The sequence below is a fragment of the Clupea harengus genome, chromosome 1 (genome assembly GCF_900700415.2).
Source record: "Clupea harengus chromosome 1, Ch_v2.0.2, whole genome shotgun sequence".
Taxonomy (NCBI): domain Eukaryota; kingdom Metazoa; phylum Chordata; class Actinopteri; order Clupeiformes; family Clupeidae; genus Clupea; species Clupea harengus.
This window is the reverse complement of record NC_045152.1, coordinates 31,856,798-31,880,706: the sequence shown is the minus strand read 5'-3', so window position 1 is coordinate 31,880,706 and position 23,909 is coordinate 31,856,798. Positions and strand designations below refer to the sequence as shown.

The following is a 23,909-nucleotide window of genomic DNA, read 5'->3' as shown; positions in this document are numbered from 1 at the left end:
GGCTGATGTGATGCGCATATCTTAAGTCATTTTCACTCATCGGTGTGAAGGTATCTGATTACTTGATTTCTGAGGGTTTAGGAATAGGTTCGGCATGAAGTCCAGCTGGGATATTGAATCATGCATTCTGATGTAGCCTACCTTCTCCGCAATAGTGAGTTTTTTAAATCATGAATCTCAACACCTCAAACACGTCTTCCTAAATTGGCCTTGCACATTTGGTTCATTTACTTGTTTGTTAGGTTTATGTGACAGATATAAACAAATGTTTTCATTTGAGGTTATTTGTAATACAATTCTCTCCTTGTTTTAATTTTTCCATTCATTTTAATGACATTCACAAAGTTAATGCGAATGTCCATTGGTTCACGTTTACCCTAAACGAGGTTGTGTATTTTTTACTTCTATTTTAAATAAATCACACCTTTCTCATGAGACTGCTTTCAGTCTGGAGTTAAGCTCTGTAGGCGTGATCGAAGCTGAAATGTGCTTGACTGGAGGTACGCAAAAAAGGACAGAAGCACGAATGGGAGAATACGGCCCATTGTACATGACAGAGAGACCACAAGATTCCTTTTTTGAACTCTCTTTGGCCTCTGCATCTATTTTGTCACTGATCAAAAGTTAGCTAAATATTGTGCTTGCCATACCACTTTGGTCTATCGATGTGGGCTACAGTATTTGTGAAGGTTTAAAACAATTTACAGAGCTTTGTTCGATTGCCTGTTTTGGGCACGAGGGTTGCATACTGATTTGGTTGGCCAATGAGAAGTGATCGGGATCTTAAAGCCAAAACCCCTCCCTATACAGAAAAACATGCAAAAGAACAGATCACTCTCCTGTCCGTCCCTGACCAAGATGGACGGTTCACTTCACTTGGTCCCCGGGCGCCTAAGGCTGCCCACTGCTCCTGGGGTCCTGTAGGAAGGACAGTCCGGGATGGGAAAATGCTGAAGTCAAATTCACGGCGACCTCGGCCTGCGTGTGTGTGTGTGTGTCCTGTGGCGCCACCTAATATATGCACGTGTGTTGCTGTGTGTCGTTGTGCAACAATAAAACTGACTGAAGTCAGCCTTGTTTGTTTGTTTTGTTGTTTGTTGTATGAGATTAGCCATTCTTGCTAACTTCCTCCAAACCTGCCACCTTGGGAGTCCACCCTGTCACTGTCCGATGTGAGTCAACATAGATGTAAGTCGTGCACGTGCGAGCGTGAATGGTTACGACACTCAAGGTACGCCATCTTGGACGTGCGAGCGTGAATGGTTACGACACTCAAGGAACGCCATCTTGGACGTGCGAGCGTGAATGGTTACAACACTCAAGGTACGCCATCTTGGACGTGCGAGCATGAATGGTTACGACACTCAAGGTACGCCATCTTGGACGTGCGAGCGTGAATGGTTACGACACTCAAGGTACACCATCTTGGACGTGCGAGTGTGAATGGTTACGACACTCAAGGTACGCCATCTTGGACGTGCGAGCATGAATGGTTACGACACTCAAGGTACGCCATCTTGGACGTGCGAGCGTGAATGGTTACGACACTCAAGGTACACCATCTTGGACGTGCGAGCGTGAATGGTTACGACACTCAAGGTACGCCATCTTGGACAGCTACCTCTGCTACATTACGTCCAGTTTCGGCGCGGTGTCAGAACAGTGGGAGAGTCTTGAAAAATAAACAAGAAGTCTATCACAATTCGCAAAAATGTAAATCCTTCAATATTGTAGTGAAATCTTTTGCTAAAAGTTTAAGCAGGTTGAACCATTCACTTTTAGATGAGACCAGAGAGACCCCACATAGCCTTGGCTAAGAATAAAATTAAATGTTAAGTGACTGCAAAAAAAAGAAACAACCAAAGGAAGTGTCCTGTTCCCATGGGTAACCTAGGCTATTTAAGCAATGATCAGCTGGTTCACATGATGCAAAACTATATGATATTGATATTTACACATCGTTTGCCCTCTCCATGACTTTAGGCTTTCTGTCCATAAGGAGTACTGTAAATTGCGCATGTGTCACTCACATCTACGTTGACTTACATCGGGCAGCAACACACCCCTTACCTATTGTGTTGAGTGCACATGCAATATGATTGGGAGACACATATGCCTGTCTCTTTTGAAGATTGCTAGTTGGTTAATTTAAATTAATTTAAATTTAATTTAAGCCGGGATGGGCTTGAATGTGTAGATGCTGATGGCAGAGCCTAAGACAGAGACAGTTTGCTCAGCACATCTATTCCAGTGTTAGCTATGTAATGTAAAGACAGCTAGCTTACATATTCTAAAAAAAGGTATAGCCTACAGCGGCCTTGAGGAAGTAGTCTCTCTCAGACACTTTAGCCACCCAGCCAAGTTTCAATTAGAGAAAGCGAGAGCAGAAAGCAGTGTGAACACTGCATCCTTGGCTTCAAAAGAAGGGGCAGTTTTATCAATCACTTTTCCTTATATTCTGCAATGCACTGAAGGAGCAATTTTAGAAAGAAACTGCAAAGCTTCTGAGAAGTTTGTCTCTCACCTTCAAACTAAAATAATGCAACACTAACATAACTGTGGCAGTAGTATATTTTATGTAGTATATATACCATATCCTATTCCTTAATAGCCAATGTCTGTTTTTTTAATTGACTTGAAGGGAATACACCTACATAATCCTGGTTAATGTGTTACTTCTAATTACATGTAATGAATTGCCAATACTGGAAGGGGGTTATTTAAACCTGCTAATTCAAACCCTATGAGAAATTTGTATGGCTGCTATTTCTAAAAGCTTCTGTGTGACACTGAGAAGTTATGAATTCTGTAATGCTTGATAATGCTTGGTAAGACAGATGTATATAATATATTTAAACTCTATATTGTATTTCGCCTCAAAGATCAGTTAAAATCCCAATATATCCTTTGATACACCTTGATAAGAATTGTCCTCTTGACCCATAAAATAAAATAAATCGGTCCTTAATGACTCCCCTACTCTGTAAACATGCTCCTGTGCACCGTATGCCACGCTAACGATAGCATTAGTAGCAGTAGCTGTCCAGAAAGGGTGTGTCGAGTAATGCTGAAAATACATGCAGGCGAGGTGAAACGCTCTGTGTGGGTGTGCCGTGGCATGTGGAGATGGTTTAACAGACTGAACTAGTTAGCTAGCTAGCCAGCTAGTAGGCTATACAGTCACCTTGTCTTTATATCAGAGCTGTAATTCTGCCAGGATTAAATTTAACATACCAGGAACAACAACAACCCCTTGCAATGCCCTCCAAGATGTTCTTTTTAGCTAATTAAATGACCAAACAGTGCCATATTCCTGCAATTTTCAAACCATCAAAGACGACAATAAACAATCTGATTGGCCGCTGCCTGTGAAATCTGCTCACCATTTTCATAGGATTCAACTTTTTTTGCTCGCTTCGCCCCGATTCGCTCATGTACTTCACCGTCGCCTGCCTCCAATAGAAAAATAATGGAACACAGAACTTCGATTCGCTTGCATGTATTTAGGCCGTAAAGGGTGTGTCAAGTACGTCTGAATGATTGCTCGGTGTCTCCGAACGAGAGGGACAGCAATATCCGAAGGGGGGGTCTATTTATAAATGAACTGCATGTGACTCCGGACAGATGAGAGCAAGGATGATTAGTGTGTTTCTATCCCGGGCTGACAGGGACCTGGCATGGCCCTGCACGCAGCATCCAGGCACCAGAACTAGACACTGGCATTGGTGGAGACTATGCTGAGACATGGGACATGGGGGCGGGGGTGGGGGTGGTGTTGGTGTTCAGGATGGTGGGGGGAGTCTGATGGCCTTGTTCAGTGCAGCAGGTCTGTCTGGGAGAGGAGGGGGTTGGAAGACCGACTAACCAGAACCCTTTAAAAGCCAGCACGCAGAACACATTCAATCCCATCCACATGACTGCATGGCTGCCTTGTCCCCTTATCATGACGCTGATCCAGTAAATTAAACTAGATTGCTCTTGTCTGACCTTGCAATCTTCCACGTGCCATTTGTAATCTCCTTCAAGAGTGAATATGACATTAGCATTCTTTTAGCAGGCAGATGTAAAGTACGGTGGATGGATATTCTCTCGCTCCCTAAAAATAGCAGGAGGGCAGCGGTCTCTGGTGTCATTGTGCTCCTCTCTCTCTCTCCAGGGAACGCGCTGCCGTAGCGGAGCATATGGAATGCATTTCTCCTCGGATCCCCGCGTAACACGCTGAGTGGCCACGGTGTCAGTGGACGGTCCCCGACGCTGTTTGCCTTGTGAAATCTATTTCCAATAGCTCGGTGTGGGGAACTCATTCAGCTAAGCCTGAGTGTTCTGAGGCTGTTTTCAGTCCTGGGCCAACCGGATGCCATGCCCACACGCACACACACACACACACACACACACACACAGACACACAGACGCGCACACGCACACACGCACACGCACACGCACACGCACACGCACACGCACACGCACACGCACACGCACACGCACACGCACACACACACACACACACACACACACACACACACACACACACACACACACACACACACACACACACACACACACACACACACACACACACACACACACACACCCAACACCCTGAAGAGTTTCTGAGGGATGGGTGGACCTGGTTCATTGCTGTAAACAGTCCCTTCAGTTTTCAGGGAGATCTAGGCCAACGTTACCAAAGCGTGTGAATTCACCCCAAGCTGGATGTGGGCAGCAGCAGTGTCTTACCATCATGCTAACCTCACTCCCACATCAAAACGATTTACTATGCAGGCTGCTAAATACTGAGGCCTATGTTTATTTGTTTACTATAGATCTGAACACCACTGTGCACACAGAACACACACAGGTCGACCTTGAGATACCCCCCCCCACACACACACACACTCTAAGAGAGGGTTCAGTCATCCCTGTGGTAAGTGGCGTTGTCAGTATGAAGGACAGTTTGTTTATTCTGCAAAATGAGAATCGAAATATACAACGTCTTCAGACCTCTGGTCATCGAACTGAGTCGAGAAATCAATTAAAGGAAATACTTTGGGGCTTGTTAAGTCTACCTGGTCAACACTGCAGCTGGTTTTAATGTTCAAAATGGATACATAATGAGAGAGTCAGTGAATTCTGTTTATGCATGAACCCCAAGCCCTAAGAAGTGAGATAGTCTGAGAGGCTGGTAGGTGCATAACAAATACAGTAGTGATTGGAATTCGAAAGGTTTGTTTGTTTGCATAACAAAAAATACGACGGGGCACAAACAAACAAGAACAACAAATCTACTTCTTCTGTTGCTCCATAAAGAGGAATGGTGAGATGATCACGACAGAGCAAGGTGATGCAGCACAACTAATGGGATCTGCTTGGGTGTTTTGAAGTTTCTCTTTCACCTTTGTCAAAGTCAAAGCACTTGGGATGTGACACAAAGGCTCTTAAGTATTCTTCTCCATGCTTGTGCGTTGCCTGGAAACGGCAGAAAAGTGTCTGTGTGTGTGTGTGCATTTGTATGTGCACATGTGTATGTGTATGTTTGTGTGTGGGTGTGTGTGTGTGTGTGTGTCTGTGTGTGTGTGTGTCTGCGTGTGTGTGTATATGTTTGTGTGTGGGTGTGTGTGTGTGTGTGTGTCTGTGTGTGTGTGTGTGTCTGTGTGTGTGTGTGTATATGTTTGTGTGTGGGTGTGTGTGTGTGTGTCTGTGTGTGTGTGTGTCTGTGTGTGTGTGTATTGCAGGCCTCTGTTCATGTAAAGAATGGAAACTGTCTGCAGTCCATTTCACGGGCAGCTGTTATCAGACAGGGAAAGAAACTCCAATGACTCCTCTTTCTGTGGGGATTTGTGCCGTTGACAGGGTTGTGCCTGACCTGTGTCTTATACCCCACACCTCATGATTCAATTCCATTAGGTACTGAAGAATAGAAACGTATTCTTTACATGTGGTTGTTCACGGCATTACACTCACATTATTTCAGACCTGTATGGCTAAGTATCTTTTTTTTTTCTTCTTTTTTTTTTTGCTCCGCACAATCGGTGAAACAGTTTTCTTCAGTGTTGGTCTTATTTTGATTGTGCACCAAATAATGCTACAAGAGGTAAACAAAAAAGCAAGTGGTATGCTCAACACAGGAAGCATTTGAGTATATCTGCACAGAGAATGGTTCTCCACATTTGAGTATAGCTGCACAGAGTATGGTTCTCCACATTTCACAGAGTAGTGTCACCACGGAGTCCTCCAGTTAAACTGTTTTAATAGACTTGCAGTGATGACCTGTTTGTTTAAATGTGGCAGAATTCAACCTCTTAGTGAGAATAGTGAGTTTGTGGGTTTTTTAAGTAGTTTGTGGACCTACAAACCATACAAAGACTTTTTTGGCATGGACAGTAATTAAGGGTTAATTCCATGTAAGTGTATGGGTTACTGAGGTGACCAGAGTTTATTTCCCCCGAAAGCACATGCTTGGCAACCTCAGCCATGGCCTCTGTTTGCTATAGAGGACTATGATTGGACAGTGATTAGACTGCCCGGTGGCATGATTTCAGCATGTGCTTTTTGAAAAGGCAAACGATTTTGGTGTGGGGTGGCACAATTTCACCGTGAAATTGTGTGTGATGTAATCCCTTTTCAATGTTTTTTTCTCTGGATGGTTGTTGAACAAGTGGCAGATGAATGAAAAGATGATTTCGCTTTTCATTGTGGCATCGTTCTCTTCACATTCTCCACACAGTGAAGAGCAATGCCTCTTGTGCATGGGCATGTCCGTGTGGCACGGCCTCTGCCCAAGGTCGTGTTTGCATGTCCACATGGCACGGCCTCTGCCCAAGGTCGTGTTTGCATGTCCGTGTGGCACGGCCTCTGCCCAAGGTCGTGTTTGCATGTCCGTGTGGCACGAAATACGCTCCATAGCATTACACTGAAATGGTAAATAGAAAAATAGAAGTTTGAGAAAGAAAGAGAAGGCAAAATGAAGAGACAAAAAGAGAGTGAGTGAGTGAAAGAGAGAGAGAGAGAGAGATTGAGAGAGAGAGAGAGAGAGAGAGAGAGAGAGAGAGAGAGAGAGAGTGGGAGTCTTCTTCAGGCAAATGTGCATGTGATGTGAATATATCACGGCGGTCGCAATGTGCTGATTATGTGTGTTGCACAGGCCGCTCCCTCTCTCCCCCTCCTCCACCTCCTGCTCCAAAAAGCTGTAATCAGTGTCACTGGTTTCCGGCACCCAGAGAGAAAGTGGTGATTTCCACCATGTTGGCTCTCCACAACCCCAGGCTTTGTCTGCAAACCCGGCTATTACCGTGCCTACTGTGGCCGCCTGCTCGCCAGCAGCCAGTGGCTGGGAACAGTCATCATGCATGCAGAGGAAACACATCAAGGCTGTACCCATGCAGAGGAGACAGGGACACAGAGGGAAAGAGATAAAGGTGGAAGGAGCGGAGAGAAAGAGAGATAAAGAGAGATAGAGAGAGAGAGAGGGGGGGGGGGAGGCCAAGAGGGGAGAAGGGAGATGGAAAGATGGAAAAGAACTAAGGAGAGAGAGGGGAAAGATACGGATATATAGGATGCGAGAGAGAGAGACAGGAAACCAGATGAAGAGAGACCACTAAGGAGGCTGAGTGGTGTAGAGAGAAAACACACAAGGAGGGAGATAGCAGGAGAAAAACACAGACAGAGAGAATGAAAGAGAGAGAGAGAGAGAGAGAGAGAGGAGGGAGGAGGGTTAGAGTAATAATGGAGCAGGCTGAAACGACGTACATCTCTTGTGCAGGCCACAGTTGTGGGCGAGGAGCCAGGTGTGGGGACAATGAGTGTTGTGTCCCAGTCAAAGACACTCTCCAACTCGCCTCTCCACTGCCCAGTCAGAGCTCTCACAGTCACACACACACACACACACACACACACACGGCCTCCCTTATTTCACCTCTGCCAGCAGAGAATTCATCAATGCTCAATCTCCCTCCACAGCAAAGGCTAAGTCTTCTCTTTTCATTCTCGTTGGAAGACCATGCTGGCTGAGAGGTCCAGAGCTGCTGTAATAAGTCCTGGCCTACTTCTGTGCTCTGTCACAAACTCTACTCTCTGCTTTTACTTCTGTAACAATTTGGTATTCAGCACCTCGTTCCTCCTGCCTGGACGTGTTGCTCAGATATTCTTTTGCTCTGCTGGAGGGAGATTTCGTTTCTCAGGAGTTTTTTTTTTTTTGTATAGTTTTTATTCTGTTTTTCCTCAGATATCACGTAGCTTCTTTAACAGAAATAAATAGAAATGAGGAGAGGGGTGTGTGTTTGGAATTCTGATAGGAAACACACCTAAATGTAATCAACACCGTGTGAGATCTCAGACAGCTTCAAACCCTTAACATGTTTACTGATAGAGCAACAAACACTCACTGGTGGGGGAGGAGCGACTCCTTCTCTCCCCCTGGTAAAGTGTGAAAGTGGTTAAGGGGCAGAAAGTAGTTCAGAATTGAGGTTTGGCGCTCCTCCTCCTCCTCCTCCTCCTTTGGCTCTCTCCCTCTCTTTCTCCCCTGATCGGGCTGTGTAGGCTGTGTTAGCTCCCTCCCGGTCGGAGCTGGCAGGCCCCGATGCTGACGTTGGCAGCGGTGGCGCAGCGGGGGGAGCCGGGCCCTAAATCACATGCACTCTTAATGAAAAACCCACCAGCGCTCAGGACGACCACACGGTGCAATCTCTCTCCTCCGCGCTCACTCACTCACTCACTCGACGGCTCTCACACGCAAACACAGAGAGATGCGTATACACAGACGCACACAAACTAGCACAGATACACACATATACACAAACACACATACACACATACTCACACACACACACACTCTCTCACACATGCATGCACATTCACTAGCCCATTAACACACACTCACCAACTCACAAATAATTTCCCCCTCAGCCGTCTAAAATAATCCCTACCTTCAAGCACACAAACATTCAGACCAACACAGATCCAAACCCATGCACGTCTAGAGTTGTGACGCACACAGTCAGGCACTCAGGCACACACGCACACGTAAACATAGACAAACACTCAGATGTAAACACACGCAGACGGCCAACAGTAGCACCTCTCTGTTATGGCAGAGGGAACCCAGGCGTGTGCCTCAGTTTTGGCAGAGAGAGAGACGGGGCAAGAAAGCCGCATCTTTGATTTGTTGAGTGTGCTGTGTGGTTCTGAGCCGATGCTCTCATGCACACTACTGTAATGCAGTGGGGGTTTGCCTGCGCCACCAGCACGGCAGGAGACACACAAACACACTCAGCACTGGCACAACTATCATCACTGTGAACTGGTGCAGTGCAGCAGGCCCAGAGGCTGTCAGGGGCCCATAAGGGACGCAGATTATTTTGTTGCTTTACAACTGTAGGTGGGCCCTCTCATGCAACGACCATGTCACGCAGTCTTCTAAGTAACCATTCAACAATATTACTAAAATGACTTGCAATTGTGATAGCTGTATAGCCCACCTTCCCATTTTCTGTGTAACACTTTTTTGAGTCATGGCCTATTTTCATTTGTCCTTGTTCCATGCTCCAAAACAGCATGTTCTATTCAAAATACATTTTATTTCTACCCCCAACCACTTATTTCATTTGGTTGATTTCTTCTCCATAGTTGCTAAGGAAGAAGTGCTTGCTGGGAAATGCTAGTTTGTTTGTCCAATGACCTTGTTCCCTGTCATTCGTGATAACCTAGACATAGTGACGTACATTTTTTCTCAATGGTTCAATCTTTTAGCAAGAAGCAAGTGTTCTTCAGCAAACAGACGATGAATTATGATTAGCAGCATAAATAATGTTAAATAAAGCAAACCCAAGCAAAAAAAAAAAGCGGCACTCAAAAGAGAAAGGGAAAACAAGTTGATAAAGTCTGATCTAGGGAGCATCCAGAAAGAATCAGTGGATTGGCTATACTGTCAGTAGAGGACAGCAGAGCCAGAAATGAGGACTTGAGCAAGGTGGTTAAAGACTGTGCTGAGCAGAAGGCCCATAAGATAAACTGCTATTGGATGAGTACATGTTTCTGTTTGTTATGGAGTGGGCTCAGGGATTATATGCTATACTGCTATACCAATGTAATTGTTACCTCTCATATGTTGGAAAATGCCCACCTACTGTAATCCGTGTCTGTGATAACTTGTGGCCACTGTGCCAGTGATGATGAATGAGTGTGTGATCAGGTGCCGTCATCCATTCATTCATTCTCTGTAGGCAGTGATTAGACAGTGATTAGATTAACTGGTGGCATGATTTCAGCATGTGCTTTTCGAAAAAGCAAATGATTTTGGTGTGGTATGGCACAATTTCACCATTAAATTGTGTGTGATGTCTGAATGATTTATCTGGATGGTTCTTCCAATGGTTGTTGAATATTGATTTTGCACATTCACTTTCACGTCACACCGTGAAAAGCAATGCCTCTTGTGTTGCTGTGCTTTGCCTGATGGCTATTTGTTCTATGGTTATCAACATACTGTGTAAGCTACCTTTGTGTGGATTTGTGCGTGTAGACTAGCTAAAACTGTTTTGGATGTCTGATAGTTAATTAGGCAGTGGTGGTTTGAGCCCAAGGCAGACTGTTAGATTAACGTTGATGAATTTGGAGCCTTTGATCATCAGCCGCTGGTTTGCAGGATTGGGGTTGCATGGTGAGCCTCTCCATGGTGACACAGCAATTGTCTGCTTTGCAATTGTCTGGAGTGGGTGTGTGTGTGTGTCCGTGTGTGTGTGTGGGCGAGGGTGGGGGCCAAGGAAAAATATTTACACTGGGTCCAATCACACTTACAGGATCACTAACAAACACAAACATACACACACACACACACACACACACACACACACACACACACACACACACACACACACACACACACACAACACCACCACCACAATGAATAGCTGTTCCATATAAACATAAAAAAAAACAAAAGGAAAAAGTCCAGGATTGTGGAACCTCTTTCCAGTGTTTTTTTTATATAAGCTCTTTATAGGGCTATTGAGCTGTGCTTTTCTCTGCCCGTCACAACAGAGGAGCTTCCGTACCCTCCGCACCCCCCCACCCCCCACCCCCCCACCCCCCCCTTCTCACACCACTCTGGAGGGTTGCCTGGGAAATAAACACGTTATAATAAATGACCCCACTGCAGGGAGCGGGAGGGAGTCTGTAGGTTAGGGTGTGTGCGAGACGCCTCTGATCAGCTGCCAGTCCGCTGGGACACACAGAGTCCTTGGAGATTTGTCCTGTCCTGAGAGAGATCAGTCATGATGGGAGTCCCACAGGAGGACACTGGTAAGATGGTGGGTGTTCTAAAAGACCCGTGCTGCCTGTTGGACCACGTGAAGGACACATGAGAGTTGGACTTACGGTGAATAGAATAGAAAAAAGCTTATTGTAAACATACAAGAAACGTTTGTTTACATTTGTACATTTGTGCAACCAAAATATTGTACTCTGTAAATATCATATACAGACATAATTGAATTAATATTAAAATGCTCATTTTACAAATACATCCTATGCAGAGCACCAAAATAAACTACTCAAAGAGTAAACACATGACAAACAGATATCAGACTAACGGTGCAAACCCATGACAGCGACGCGATACGCTTCCATCGCTTTGAGTGGGCGTGTTGTAGCGTGTGGAAATATCATTTTCAAACTGTCAGAGACGACACCAAACAATCTGATTGGCCACTGCCGGGAAAAATCGCTCCTCATTTGCATTGGATTCAACATTTTCCAACTTTTATCAGTCGCATCGCCCAAAACGGTGGTCTACGTCACAATGGATTGGCTCCCGTTGAAATGCATGGGATTAGAATATCGTGTCGCTCGTAACGGTGTCGTGGGTTTGCACCGTAACAGCCTAAAAGATATCATTTCAGGAAATAATTTATTATTTGATTTCATTTCCCCATTTCCTGCTGCACTGCTCAGAGTCAGTGAGAGCAGACATCATGCGTGGAGCCAGAGGCAGTGATGACAGACATCATGCGTGGAGCCAGAGGCAGTGATGACAGACCTGAGATGCAGTGATGAAGGCACAGACTCTAGGAGGTTGTTTCTTTTTTCTTTTGTAAAAAAAAAGAGCTTTCTGCGGAGTGTCAAACTATTCAGTGGCACATTTTTATTTGCCTCATATTTCTGAATGGCTTTGTCTCCATCCTTCACACACATTCTCACTCTCTCTAGACTCCAGTTTGTGAATAGCCTCCCAGTACAAAACAGCCCCTCTACCCTTCTGTGAGGTAAAAAGGCCATATTTCCCTTCCCCTGCAAACCTGACAGTTAACAGTGAGACACAAGTGCAATCCCCTCTGATGTAGTTACGCAATGCCACCCACCCCCAGTTACACAGCGGCTTCGCTTGCTTGGCCTCCCACTCCTACTCAAATCTGCTCCAGGAGAAGCCAGAGGCTCCCTCCGTCTCTTTCTCATCTCACACACTCAACACGGCCCAGCGCTCAAGACAAACTGGGCCCCAAACACGTGGAATACCTCCAGACATGGAGAGCCACTGGAGTGGTGAAACCACACCTGAGACCACACAGGAAACTGGTTTTATTACAGTGAGCTATGCTAAGCGAATACAGCTAGCTAGCTAGCTATTAGCATACGTGGGAACGCTGACTTGTTTGAGTATTGAAGGTGTATTCTCTGTGATCAATCTAGCTCAAACTCCTGATTGATTTAACAGAGGTGCCAACAGGCTGGCTGACTTGGCTGCAGTATGACTGGAGGACTGAACAGAGAGGAGCAGGAAGGTGCAAAATCTACTCTAAAAAGTAGTCCCTGTCCCCACTAGGATACTGCCGCTCTTGCTTTATTGCCAGTGTTGCCACCACATCCACCAATACATCTGCCACACATTACATCAGAGGTGCTTTGGTGTTGCCACCACAGCCACCAATACATCTACCACACATTACATCAGAGGTGCTTTGGTGTTGTTTCTTACACACAACCTGATACTAGTACAAGTGTAACTATCTGGCTAAACTTACAAACTAACTGAACTTGGTAGTTTGTTTTAGCAGTGACAACTTTTAAACTCAACAAACAGATGTTCTGGGTTCCTGAACCTCTGGTATCCGATGTTAGAGACGCTTATAACACTGTATGTCTTAAAGCATTTGTAACAATTGATAATTAGGGTCATATTAGCAAGATCCTCTGAAGTTTTTTTTTCATTAAAATTGTTGCCAGCTCCAGGTCGTAAGTCAACAAGTGCACCGTCATCCCCCACCGTGCTTTTTTCACAAGTAAACTTGAAATTCTGCAGAGCCATGTGGTTGTGGGTTGGGCTCTCTATCCAGGTCAAACAGAGAAAATGGCCTTATATTTCAGTCCCCTTCTCTTCATTAAAATAGTTTTTCAGTCATGCAAATCAGTGTGATTAAATAGGTGAGACTCTTAGCAATGGGGCAGGGCAGATTGGAGTGGGGGGGGGGCTGATGGGGGTGGGGTGAAATATTTAGTGGGTTAAGCACTAGACAGGGGTTCTGGAACATACCACAGGGTACCTCAGGGTTTTGAGATTTAGTATATACAACTTTAAGTATATTGTATTGTGATGCCCGCACCAATGTTTTTGTTTTCCACATCATTACCATGACAGTAAACAGTAAAAATCAGTGCTGGGCGGACAGCCTCTTCACTGGAGTAAAGTGGAGGCTTGAAACACTGTTTTGTGCTTTATGCAAATGTTTAACAGTGAGTCATCCGAAGCCTGACTTGCGTGGGATTCTGGGTATTCAAACCACATTCGCTCACTCGCTGACTTATTACAGTGAAGGCCCCGGGGGAGAGAGAGCGGACACCTCTGACCAACCTACTCCCCCCCCCCTCCCCAACTCTTTTGAATTATTGAAATCGCCTCATATGGGATTCACAGTCATTTTTTTCTTTCTGCTTACCTCAGGTTTTTGATGTAATATCTCTGTCTCACAGAGGTACAAGCTTATGAATCTTCTCTGGTTTGAAATAGACGCAGGGCAGGGGTGGAGAAGTGAAGGTGAGGTGGGTGGGGGTGAGAGATTGGGGTGCCCTCACAGCCAGCCTGTCAGGAGTGAGGCAGAGATGGAGATCTGTTTTTAAACCAGTGAGGCTGAAATTCCACAGCGACGGGTCTGGCTGATGTTATGAAGCTGAGAATCGTCCTCCCACTCCCAGAAGATGTGTCGGGTTTTTCTGAGGGGCTGTCTTTATTTCCACAGAATGAACAGAGAGAACAACGTGGTTTGGGCAAAAAGAACTTCCCCAGTGAAGTGAACTTACTCTGATTAAAGTCGCTGGCATATAGTCACGTTATATCAAACAAACCCACGCAAGGCTTTGGCTGCTGATGTTTCCGATGGATTACATCCTCTTCAAAGAAATAGTACAGATTGTCTGATTACCATGTTGTTTCTGACAATCAAAAATACATTTTCTATTTATTGCAACTGAGGATGTGGTGAAGGTTTTGGAGGGCGGATCTCAGAGTGAAGCTGAAGCAGAGATTGAAACGTGATTGGATAAAGTTGGGCTCATGTCGTCATCTTTTTCAAAAGGTTCAGTATTCCACTGTCTACACAGCGTTGTAAAATGCTGTTATCGTGTGGACGAAAGGGCGGAAAAAAAAACACAACAAAACGCTTCAGACAAACTCACCATTGTCATGTGGACGGGGTCTCTCCCAACCCGCAGGCATTTCCACCCGCTTTGTCTAATCATGTTCCGGCAGAAAAGCTGGTCCATGAAAATCACTACACCTTGTCAAGCATCTCTAAATCCTGAAATGTTTTAACAGAGAAGGCTAAATAAATTACAAGCATCAGGCTGCTTAAATCATAAGCATCAGGCCAAAGTGGTAACGCTTTATCAAAAGAAAGTTTATGAGGCCTGGCCATCTCTATTTTCTGCACTAGCTTATGTGGCATTAGCAGGAGATAAGCAGAACTGGACTGTTTGAAAGAGGCCGAGGCCTGTGTTCATCAAGCACCAAGCTGACTCGAATGATTTGGGATCAGGCCTTTGATGACCATACCCAAATAATTAACCCAGCTGAGAGCTGTTACCAGTTAAACTCACCTATTCTAAGGACAACAAGCAGCGCTCACAAATGACAAATGATTTCATCTCATGCAGAGACTGTCTTGAACAACATCATAACAGAGCCTGAAATGTATCAGTATCCCTTTAAAGGCAATCATTTCCTTAAGGTGGAAGAAAAAAATCCAGATCAATTCAAACACTCCTGTCTATAACCTACTTAGCTGCAAACCATCAAGACTTTTCATCTCCAAGGACACCTCCCTGCCTGTCAGAGGCTCCAGAAGCGGTTGCTATGGTGCTGGCGGGAGAACTCACCATGAAAAACATGTGAGCTTCGACCCTCATCTCTCGCGCCGCGGCCTCACTGCTGTTCTCCTGTTGTACTGGCGGCTGGCAGGCGACTGTGACGTGGCGTCCGCTGACTCACCCAGTGGGATGCAATGCAGGAGCGATGATGATGGGGCTCTCATGAAGAGAGCTGGCAGTGCCCACTGCCGACTTGTGTTGTTGCCTAGCGATGGTGATGTGTGTGTGTGAGGGCTGTGACGGTCCTATGAAGAGTCGGGGGGGGGATGCTTCACCGAGATGCTTTACATTTGCATAACACCTTGTCTGCTCATTTAGGCAGCCAGCTCCACCTGTTTTCACAGCCGAGAGGGAGAAAGGGCCCAGAGGGCTGTATCACTTCAATGAGGCCGTGACCAGCGCACAGTGACACCCCACCCCGCTCGCCATTCCTCCTCCTCCTCCCCTAACCAGGCTCAGCACACTCATCAATTCCCGGGCCTCGCTGTGACATCCCAACTGAAACCAGAACCGCTCGAGTGAATCCCAAACAGATTAGGCTGTAGCGAAAGGCGTTAATCCCTGAAAGACATCCCCATGACCATTTGCTCCGGCATCCCAAGGCTGAACCTTCGACAAGGACACCTCCGCCATTAGCCAGAGACAAATGGGCCCTACCAGTCACAATACGTCACTCCAGACCAGGCATTCACTTGCAACAGGGTTTCCACACCACCTTGCATCAACACGAGTGCATGAGTGCTTAACTATCGTCGGGGGGGGGGTGCTTGGGGGCAGAAGAGATTCAGGGGGCCCAGCTCTGGGGAGAACCCCTATAATATGCTTCTGTTCTGAGATAGAGGTCAGGCTAGAGAGACTTACATTTCTTAGTCCAATCCCTTGTCTGGGTCCCCCCCCCCCCACCCCTGCTGTGTGCTGTGCCGTGCTGTGGTATCAGAAGCCAGCATGCTCTGTGGGGGGGGGGGGGGGCGGTGATGGGTGAGATGGTGCATGCATCAGGCTGGTCCTGATATGGCGAGACCTCACACGACAACACACACCCCTTACCCCCAAAATATTAGCAAACCCCACAATATCATTAATCAAATTATAGCAAGAGAGACATGACAGAGAGAGAGAGAGAGAGAGAGAGAGAGAGGAAGAGAAAAAGAGAGGCATGTTTGCTCTGGGTTTGTCCCACGGGTAAGGAGTGGAGGAGGGGATCAGAGTCTGGAGCCAAGCTACAATAAGAACACTGCAGCTCCTCACTTCTGTCGCCCTGTTTTGGCAAGGTTCCAGCTTTGTGTGCGTGTGTGTGTGTGCGTGCGTGTGTGTGTGTTTGTGTGTGTGTGTGCGCACGTGTTTGAGAGAGAGTGAAAGAGAGATAAGGGAAGCATACAAAGCAACCATGAATAATGGTAGTAGTTTGAACAGTATGTCCCCTTACTGTTTCCAAAACACAGTCTATCCTGACTTAACACAGAGAGAGAGTCCTTCCTAAAACATGCCGTTTCTGTTGTGTGCTGGTTTGACCTAACTGCTGCATACCTCAGGCCAATCATAACAGTACACAGTGCATTTTACCTGCACAGCTTTGCCCTTGAATGTCTGGGCTCAGGTGACCGTAGTGTGACGCCTTCACTACTAAACCATTCTGGAAAATATAAAAAGGACATAAACAGATGGACACACTCAGAAGTAAAACAGGCTTTCATGTCTCTTGACGCTTGAGGACCAAACATGTGTCTCTCTGTACATTGCACTGTAACGTCACACTATCACATGGCACATTGCCCACATAGAGGGCTTAAATCTTGTTGTGGCATGAGGTATAGGATCTGTGTTAAGCACCCTTTTAAGGACATCTCGCTGGATCTGAGCTCTCATTTCCTTTGGCAAATGGAAATGAGGCGGCCCCAGCAGCAGAGATGTCCGGCCAGTTCATAAAACATGCACAGACTGCAGTAATGATGAAGAAGATTAATGAAATAAAGACATTTCGCCGGCACAGAAATTGGCCGTTAAAAATAGTCCTTTGCACCACAGAACTGACGCTGTGCCCGCTTGTCCTGCAAATGACATTGCTGACGCCAACAGTTTGATGGTGTCTGATTGCCTTGTACTGTATGAGTGTTCCTTGTTTAGTGCTAAAAAACATGCCATTTTCCCCCTTGGACAATACAGAGGCTTTTAGCCGTGTCTAATTAAGACCTTAAGGGGAGTGGGTGGGTGGGCGGTGGGGCACTTTACTTGGCACAGACACCATGTATTGGGAGGCAAAGGAAATGCGTTGGTGGGTTAACTCATCTGTGACGTCATTTCTCCCCAGTTGTCATTGTTCAATCAACTTAACCACAGGCTAAAAATAGCCTGCTTGGAAAGCCATTAAACACTTTCACCGAGATGCTTGACATTTGCATAACACCTTGTCTGCTCATTTAGGCAGCCAGCTCCACCTGTTTTCACAGCCGAGAGGGAGAAAGGGCCCAGAGGGCTGTATCACTTCAATGAGGCCGTGACCAGCGCACAGTGACACCCCACCCCGCTCGCCATTCCTCCTCCTCCTCCCCTAACCAGGCTCAGCACACTCATCAATTCCCGGGCCTCGCTGTGACATCCCAACTGAAACCAGAACTGCTCGAGTGAATCCCAAACAGATTAGGCTGTAGCGAACGGCGTTAATCCCTGAAAGACATCCCCATGACCATTTGCTCCGGCATCCCAAGGCTGAACCTTCGACAAGGACACCTCCGCCATTAGCCAGAGACAAATGGGCCCTACCAGTCACAATACGTCACTCCAGACCAGGCATTCACTTGCAACAGGGTTTCCACACCACCTTGCATCAACACGAGTGCATGAGTGCTTAACTATCGTCGGGGGGGGGCACTCCATCAAAATAAGTGGTAATCATCTGAAATAATGGCTCAGTTATTGCTCAACATGTTTTTCCCTCTAGGCAGAGTTTCTTGGAAAACGAAAAAAAAAAAAGCTGGTATACAGAATGACCACACCAGGGTCCCTGTAATCATTTGTGAAAACTAAAGGGAGCCTGATGCACCAGTTCCAATTACTGGGCTTTGGTTCTTCCATTAGACAGCATTTTGTATATTATTCACCACATCCTAGAACTTTCTCTTAAAAAAGATATTGTTGGAGAAAAGAAGCTCGTCACTGAAAAGAGATGTAGAGCATCTGCTATTACGCTTAGCAGCATTCAAGTGGCGATGTAGAAAATGAAAAGATTAAGACAAGAAAATATTTTCAAGCATTTTAATACAAACTTAATAAACGATCAGTCCCTCTTAACATGTAAGACACTGACTCCAAATACTTTGTTATACCGTTTGTTTTTATCAAGTATTGCACAATGTAGGTACAAAATTAATATACGATTACATTTTGTCCATAATATAGCAAAAATCTTTAAACTCTTAAACAGAAAATACAACTCTTATGTTTTCTTCTTTTTTTTTCAAAAAAGCAAATATTCTTACATTTTTCACCACTATGGAATATTCTGTACACAATCTTCGATGTTTTTAAAGATGGATTCATTTTACAATTTCAATAAAAAAAGAGATAACGTAAAGCTGAGGCAGCCATCACAGATCACTGGAGTAGTAAAAAGATATAAATGCAATACCATGTCGTAGAAACAATATATACTCTGATATTTTACAAACTCTGTACTAAATTAAATTATACAATTAGAAAAAAGACCAGGAAATCCCACTTATTGATGCCAATCTTTTGACAAAAAAAATTGGCTGTCCAGCTATGTCTTAAATACTGTAAGAGGCCATGACAAGTTTTTTTTTTCTTCTTTATAGAGATACCGTAAAACAGTCCATAAAAATAATTTTGTGCTTGGTTGGCAAAAGAAAGAAATAAAAAAAATGCATTGAGTTTGAGTTTAGGTAACCAAGCTTGAACATGTTGTACTACAAGCTTTTCATCGTAAAAAAAAAATAAAAAAAACAAAAACAGAGAAAATAAACTCAAGGGGGCAAAAAGTAAATCACCCTTGGGCTCATGCGCTTGGACTGGTACACTGGGACTTTACAGTTGACATGTAGCTTTATCCATTTTTTTCCTCATTTTTGTTTCTCTTTTATTCTTCCCCAAATGTGCGTTTTCCCCTCACATTTCTGGTCGTTCACTTTTTTTCCCCCATTTTATTTTCCTAGTTGGCCATGACTGGCTGGAATTGCTGGTTAGAATACTGCATGTTGTTCAAGCTGAAATTCAAGCCATCCATGAGGGACTTCTCGTTGAGGCCCCCGTAGGCCGCGAAAACGTCAAAGGCATTGTTGTATGGGAGAGGACCCAGGCTAAGGGAGCCGTCCCCAGGGAACACTGCGCTTGGGCTGCCCTGGCCCTGCAGGCTGGGGAACACAAACTCCTTGGCGTTGGGGGAGAGGGCGGAGGGCTTGGGCTGCTGCTGCTGCTGCTGCTGCTGCTGCTGTTGCTGCGGCGCACCCAGGCCGAGGCCGTAGAGCGAGTGCATGGACGTGGAAATGGCTTTCTGCTTCAGCAGGTTGTTCACATTCAGGCCCAGGTTGGTGGGAGAGGTGCGGGCCACCTTGCCGCTGCCAGCGCCGCCACCGCCGTTGCGGCCACTGCTCTTCATTTTGGTGGAGCCGAACTTGGTGGCGGCAAAGGTGGCAGTGGTGAAGGTTAAAGGCTGGGTGGAGCGTGGCATGAAGGTGGGGCTGACCGAGGCCGACTGGCCAAAGGGAGGGGAGGGGGAGCTGGACGTGGGCGAGGCCCCAGATGGAGGCTCGCTGATGGGCATGAAGACCTGTGCCTCAGGGTTAAAACTGTTCTTGATCTCCTTGTCCAGCTCCAGCCCGTTGTCATTGCTATCGTCCACGTAGAGCACCTTCACGGGCCCCTTCTCCCCGATCTGATAGGACACCTCGAAAGGGTCAATCCACACACTGAGGTCCTGAGGCAGGTTGTTGCGGACATCCTCGATGTCCAACCCGCTCTCTTTGGCAGCTTGCTCCACCACAGGGTCCACCTTCTCCCCGACATGTATGCATCGGAAACCGGACCCTTTGTATGGCTTGTCTGGATACCAGTGTCCCTCATACTTCTGTTTCAACTGACGCTCAAGCTCCTCGCCGAAGATGTTCACGCGTCGTCGTGGCAGCTTGTTGTACAAATAAGAAATTATAAAGTTGAGTGCTACTTGGATTTCAAGCTGCATAGCTGCTGAATTACCCAAGTGCAAATAATTCTTTTCCTTGGAAAAAATAAGTACTTCCGTTGATTTTGAGGTTGGCACGTCAGCAGTATTGTTAAAGCCTCCCAAGGCTGCACAGTCTCCTGAATCCAGGCAGAGTAACCAAAAGGGAAACAAAAACTTTGCAAAATTTCAAAACAAAGTGCTGATTGCAGAGGAAATGTCTTCGTTCACAGATTAGTGATTCTGGCCCTTTAAGAGAGAGAGAGAGAGAGAAAGTAAATTAGTGATGTTAGAGGTGCCTTATAACGTGAATGATGGGTCCTAAATCTAGCCACAGGAATAAACGTATTTTTATGCAATTAAGTCTACTCTTGCTTTACAACACATGTGGAGAAACACCTTTTGGTCAAACCAGTCCTTTTTCTCACGCTAGAAATGGCTAAGAAGTTTGAATGAACTCGCATTTCAAATAGCAGGTGATCAACTGGATAACACTAGAAAAGTGCAAAAATCTGATTGCGTCTAATGCGTAAAAAAGGATGTCCACCTGCTGACACTTCATGCTCGAAAACCATATAGCTAACGTTAACAAGCTCAACCTGATCGTCTAAAAAAAACAAAGACATAGATAAGGCTAGATTGCAGTGATCGATGTAGCTTTGATGTTCAAGCTACGAATCTTTATTTTACAGAAATAATAGACATTCATGTTTTGTTTTGTAGATATTTTAAAGACCATAGGAGTCTGTATGCGGTCCATCGTCTGAGGCAGGCAGCAGAGACTCGCAGAGCTGATCTCGTATTACATAATAACTAGCCTACCTCACTGTAGACCCTTACCATGTCTAACCTATTCAAAGTGGTGGCACTATACGGACTTGTTTTTTCCGATCGAATGAAGTTAGCGGTTAACAAGGTAGAAACTGCATACGAACAATTTGATGAAGACTTATAAACTCGTATTAAACAACTAATCTAATTGAGTGATTTAGGCTATGAAATCGATCTTGCCAAATTGTTTGTATGCCTGCACCGACTTGGGTGTAACTAACAGACACAAATACATTTTATTCCTACGGAGATCCAGCACCAATCCAATTGATTCACAAAAGAAAAAAACTGACAAAGGCAAACGTGCAGAATAGCCTACCTACGACAGATGATTTAAACGTTTAAATTCAAGAACGCTTCACTTCCAATTCAGCGATTTAAGATAGTCTATTACAATGACTGCTTAGGACATGCTGTTATAATACCAAACAACAACTTTGATTCTAAACCGTTATGCATCCCAGTTCAAACCTACATCACAGGCATTACATACAAGACATATCGTTAGAAATATTTTTCACGGTTACCCCTCCCTATTATAATATAACAACGACTGACGCAGCAAATTGGCTGGGATTTAATACGGCAAGACGATTAACGATTGGAACTATTGAGTTTCTTACCAAAATGGTGATAGTTACTGGCTGCAGTAATCAAGTTTCAGACCTCAGCATTTCACTACGCTAATTAAGACAAACAAATAGTTGGAAATACTTACTTTCACGATAAAAAAAGATTCTCAGTAGTTCTAAAGTACCGTTAGTGCAAATAAGAAAGAGTGGATATAAATATTTCTTCACATATAGCATATAAAATATTCCAGTAAGTGTAGCTGTCTGTAGGCAAGATTATCTTGCTATAGTTTCGTTATTAAGCGATTTTTACGTTTTCACCTTTCGACAGGCTAGGTCTCACTTCTCTACACCTGGCTGTTTTTACAACTTCACTCTGTACCATAGATTTCATCCTGTATTTATAGGTTTCCTCCGCCACGGACACGAGGTAGGCGGTGATGCGGTTTCAGAGGTCAAAACAATACGAAGGCAGCATCTGAGTCAGCTATTGGTGTTTTAAATTAAATAAACCCGCCCATGTGCCAACGACTTGCACGTCCATTGGTCTCTAGGCACTATCTGTCAATGGCACACGATTTTATGGAACGAAGTCACGCCTATGTACAGAACATTTGCGTCACACATTACCTAGTTCCACCACCATGTCTCCCAAAACAGAATCACTACTGGAGACCCGTCGTTTAATGTAATTCTTGCCATCTCAGGCCATGTGAATCTAATTGGTTTGTTGTCTGTTCCAAACTGTTCGTGCGTAACTCCGATTCAAAGCATATCATTTTAAACTACTCAACTCTCCATACTGTCATTGATCTATTCACAAATCTGTCAACGTTAGACTTAGGCTTTGCTGCATTCAGCGTAGGGGCTGCTTATAAACAGGACACAGTCATACTTTAGTTTTATTCAATTTGACTGTCCATAGCCTAGGGTACTTGCAACATGAACATTTGTGACGCTTCTAATCGACAAACCCTTTTATAAAGTCAGCGTTACATCGTGCTGTTCAAAGCAACCAAACATGCTTGCATTCAGAAAAGACCAAAACGCTTTGGAGAGACAGAAAACTGAAACATTTTGTGCTTAACGAAGCAGCTTGGTAGGTGTGTCTGAGCAGCCAACGAGAACTCAGTATTCGTTTCCTCGAGAAGAGCAGCGAGGCGCAAAGGGAGCCTAGGTGGAGTTACAATTTGTCAGTGGCTGACTGTGTGAGGAAAAAACACGAATGCTGATTGGCTTAAAACAGGGCAGGCGCTCACCCTGAATGGTTTGTCCGTATCCAGGGTGCTGATGTCGTCTTATACGTCATATTTTGGTTGAATAGGCTTTGACTTTTAAAGAGATACATTATTTGACATACCCGAATGCAAGGAAGGTCCAGGCCTCCACTATGTTTTCCTTATGCTTAGTAAAGTAAGCAAAGTAGGTCAGTGTAGTATTCATGAGGCCATCATGTAGACTGCTTAAACATATTTATAATTGCCCATCAATAGAACCTTAAAACCAAAATGCGGTAGATTGGGAGCAGAGTTTAGTAAAACATCATTCACAAGCCATTTGAATCACATGTTACATTGAATTGTGAAAGCACAAAGGAATCCACTGAGTGGGATGTTTTCTAGGCAGGGCCTAAAACAGTGTGGAGGACACAATTAGACTTGCATGGAGTTCAAGCATGACTCACAATGGCACCGATCTAAACAGTGCTTGCCAGGCATTCTGGGATATTTAGACAGCATACAACCCCAAAGAATCTGTTGCTGTGCATTCCTGGGCAGTGTTTAGTGTATGGGTAGGTGGTCAATTACATCTAGGGTGTCTGCTCTCTCAGGTTCTTTTTTATTCTAGGGGTGGAACGACACATTTTGTCTGTAAAAGTTTTTAATTGACACACTGGAAATTATTCAATAGTATTGGTGAGGATCAGAAAAGGCCAAATGCCTCTCATTTTGGGTCTAACATTTCTATTTGTGCCTCAATGC

At 45.0% G+C, this 23,909-nt stretch overlaps 1 protein-coding gene across 1 annotated transcript; it reads right to left on the bottom strand.

Moving 5' to 3' along the window:
- Positions 1-18,589: 18,589 nt before the first annotated feature.
- tob1a (transducer of ERBB2, 1a) lies at positions 18,590-22,312 on the bottom strand. Its single transcript, XM_012839739.3, has 2 exons — positions 22,074-22,312; positions 18,590-20,773 (listed from the first exon to the last, which is right to left on the bottom strand). The coding sequence occupies exon 2, from the start codon at positions 20,543-20,545 to the stop codon at positions 19,517-19,519; it is 1,029 nt and encodes a 342-aa protein (XP_012695193.2). The 5' UTR covers positions 20,546-20,773; positions 22,074-22,312; the 3' UTR covers positions 18,590-19,516.
- Between the last annotated feature and the right edge of the window lie 1,597 nt (positions 22,313-23,909).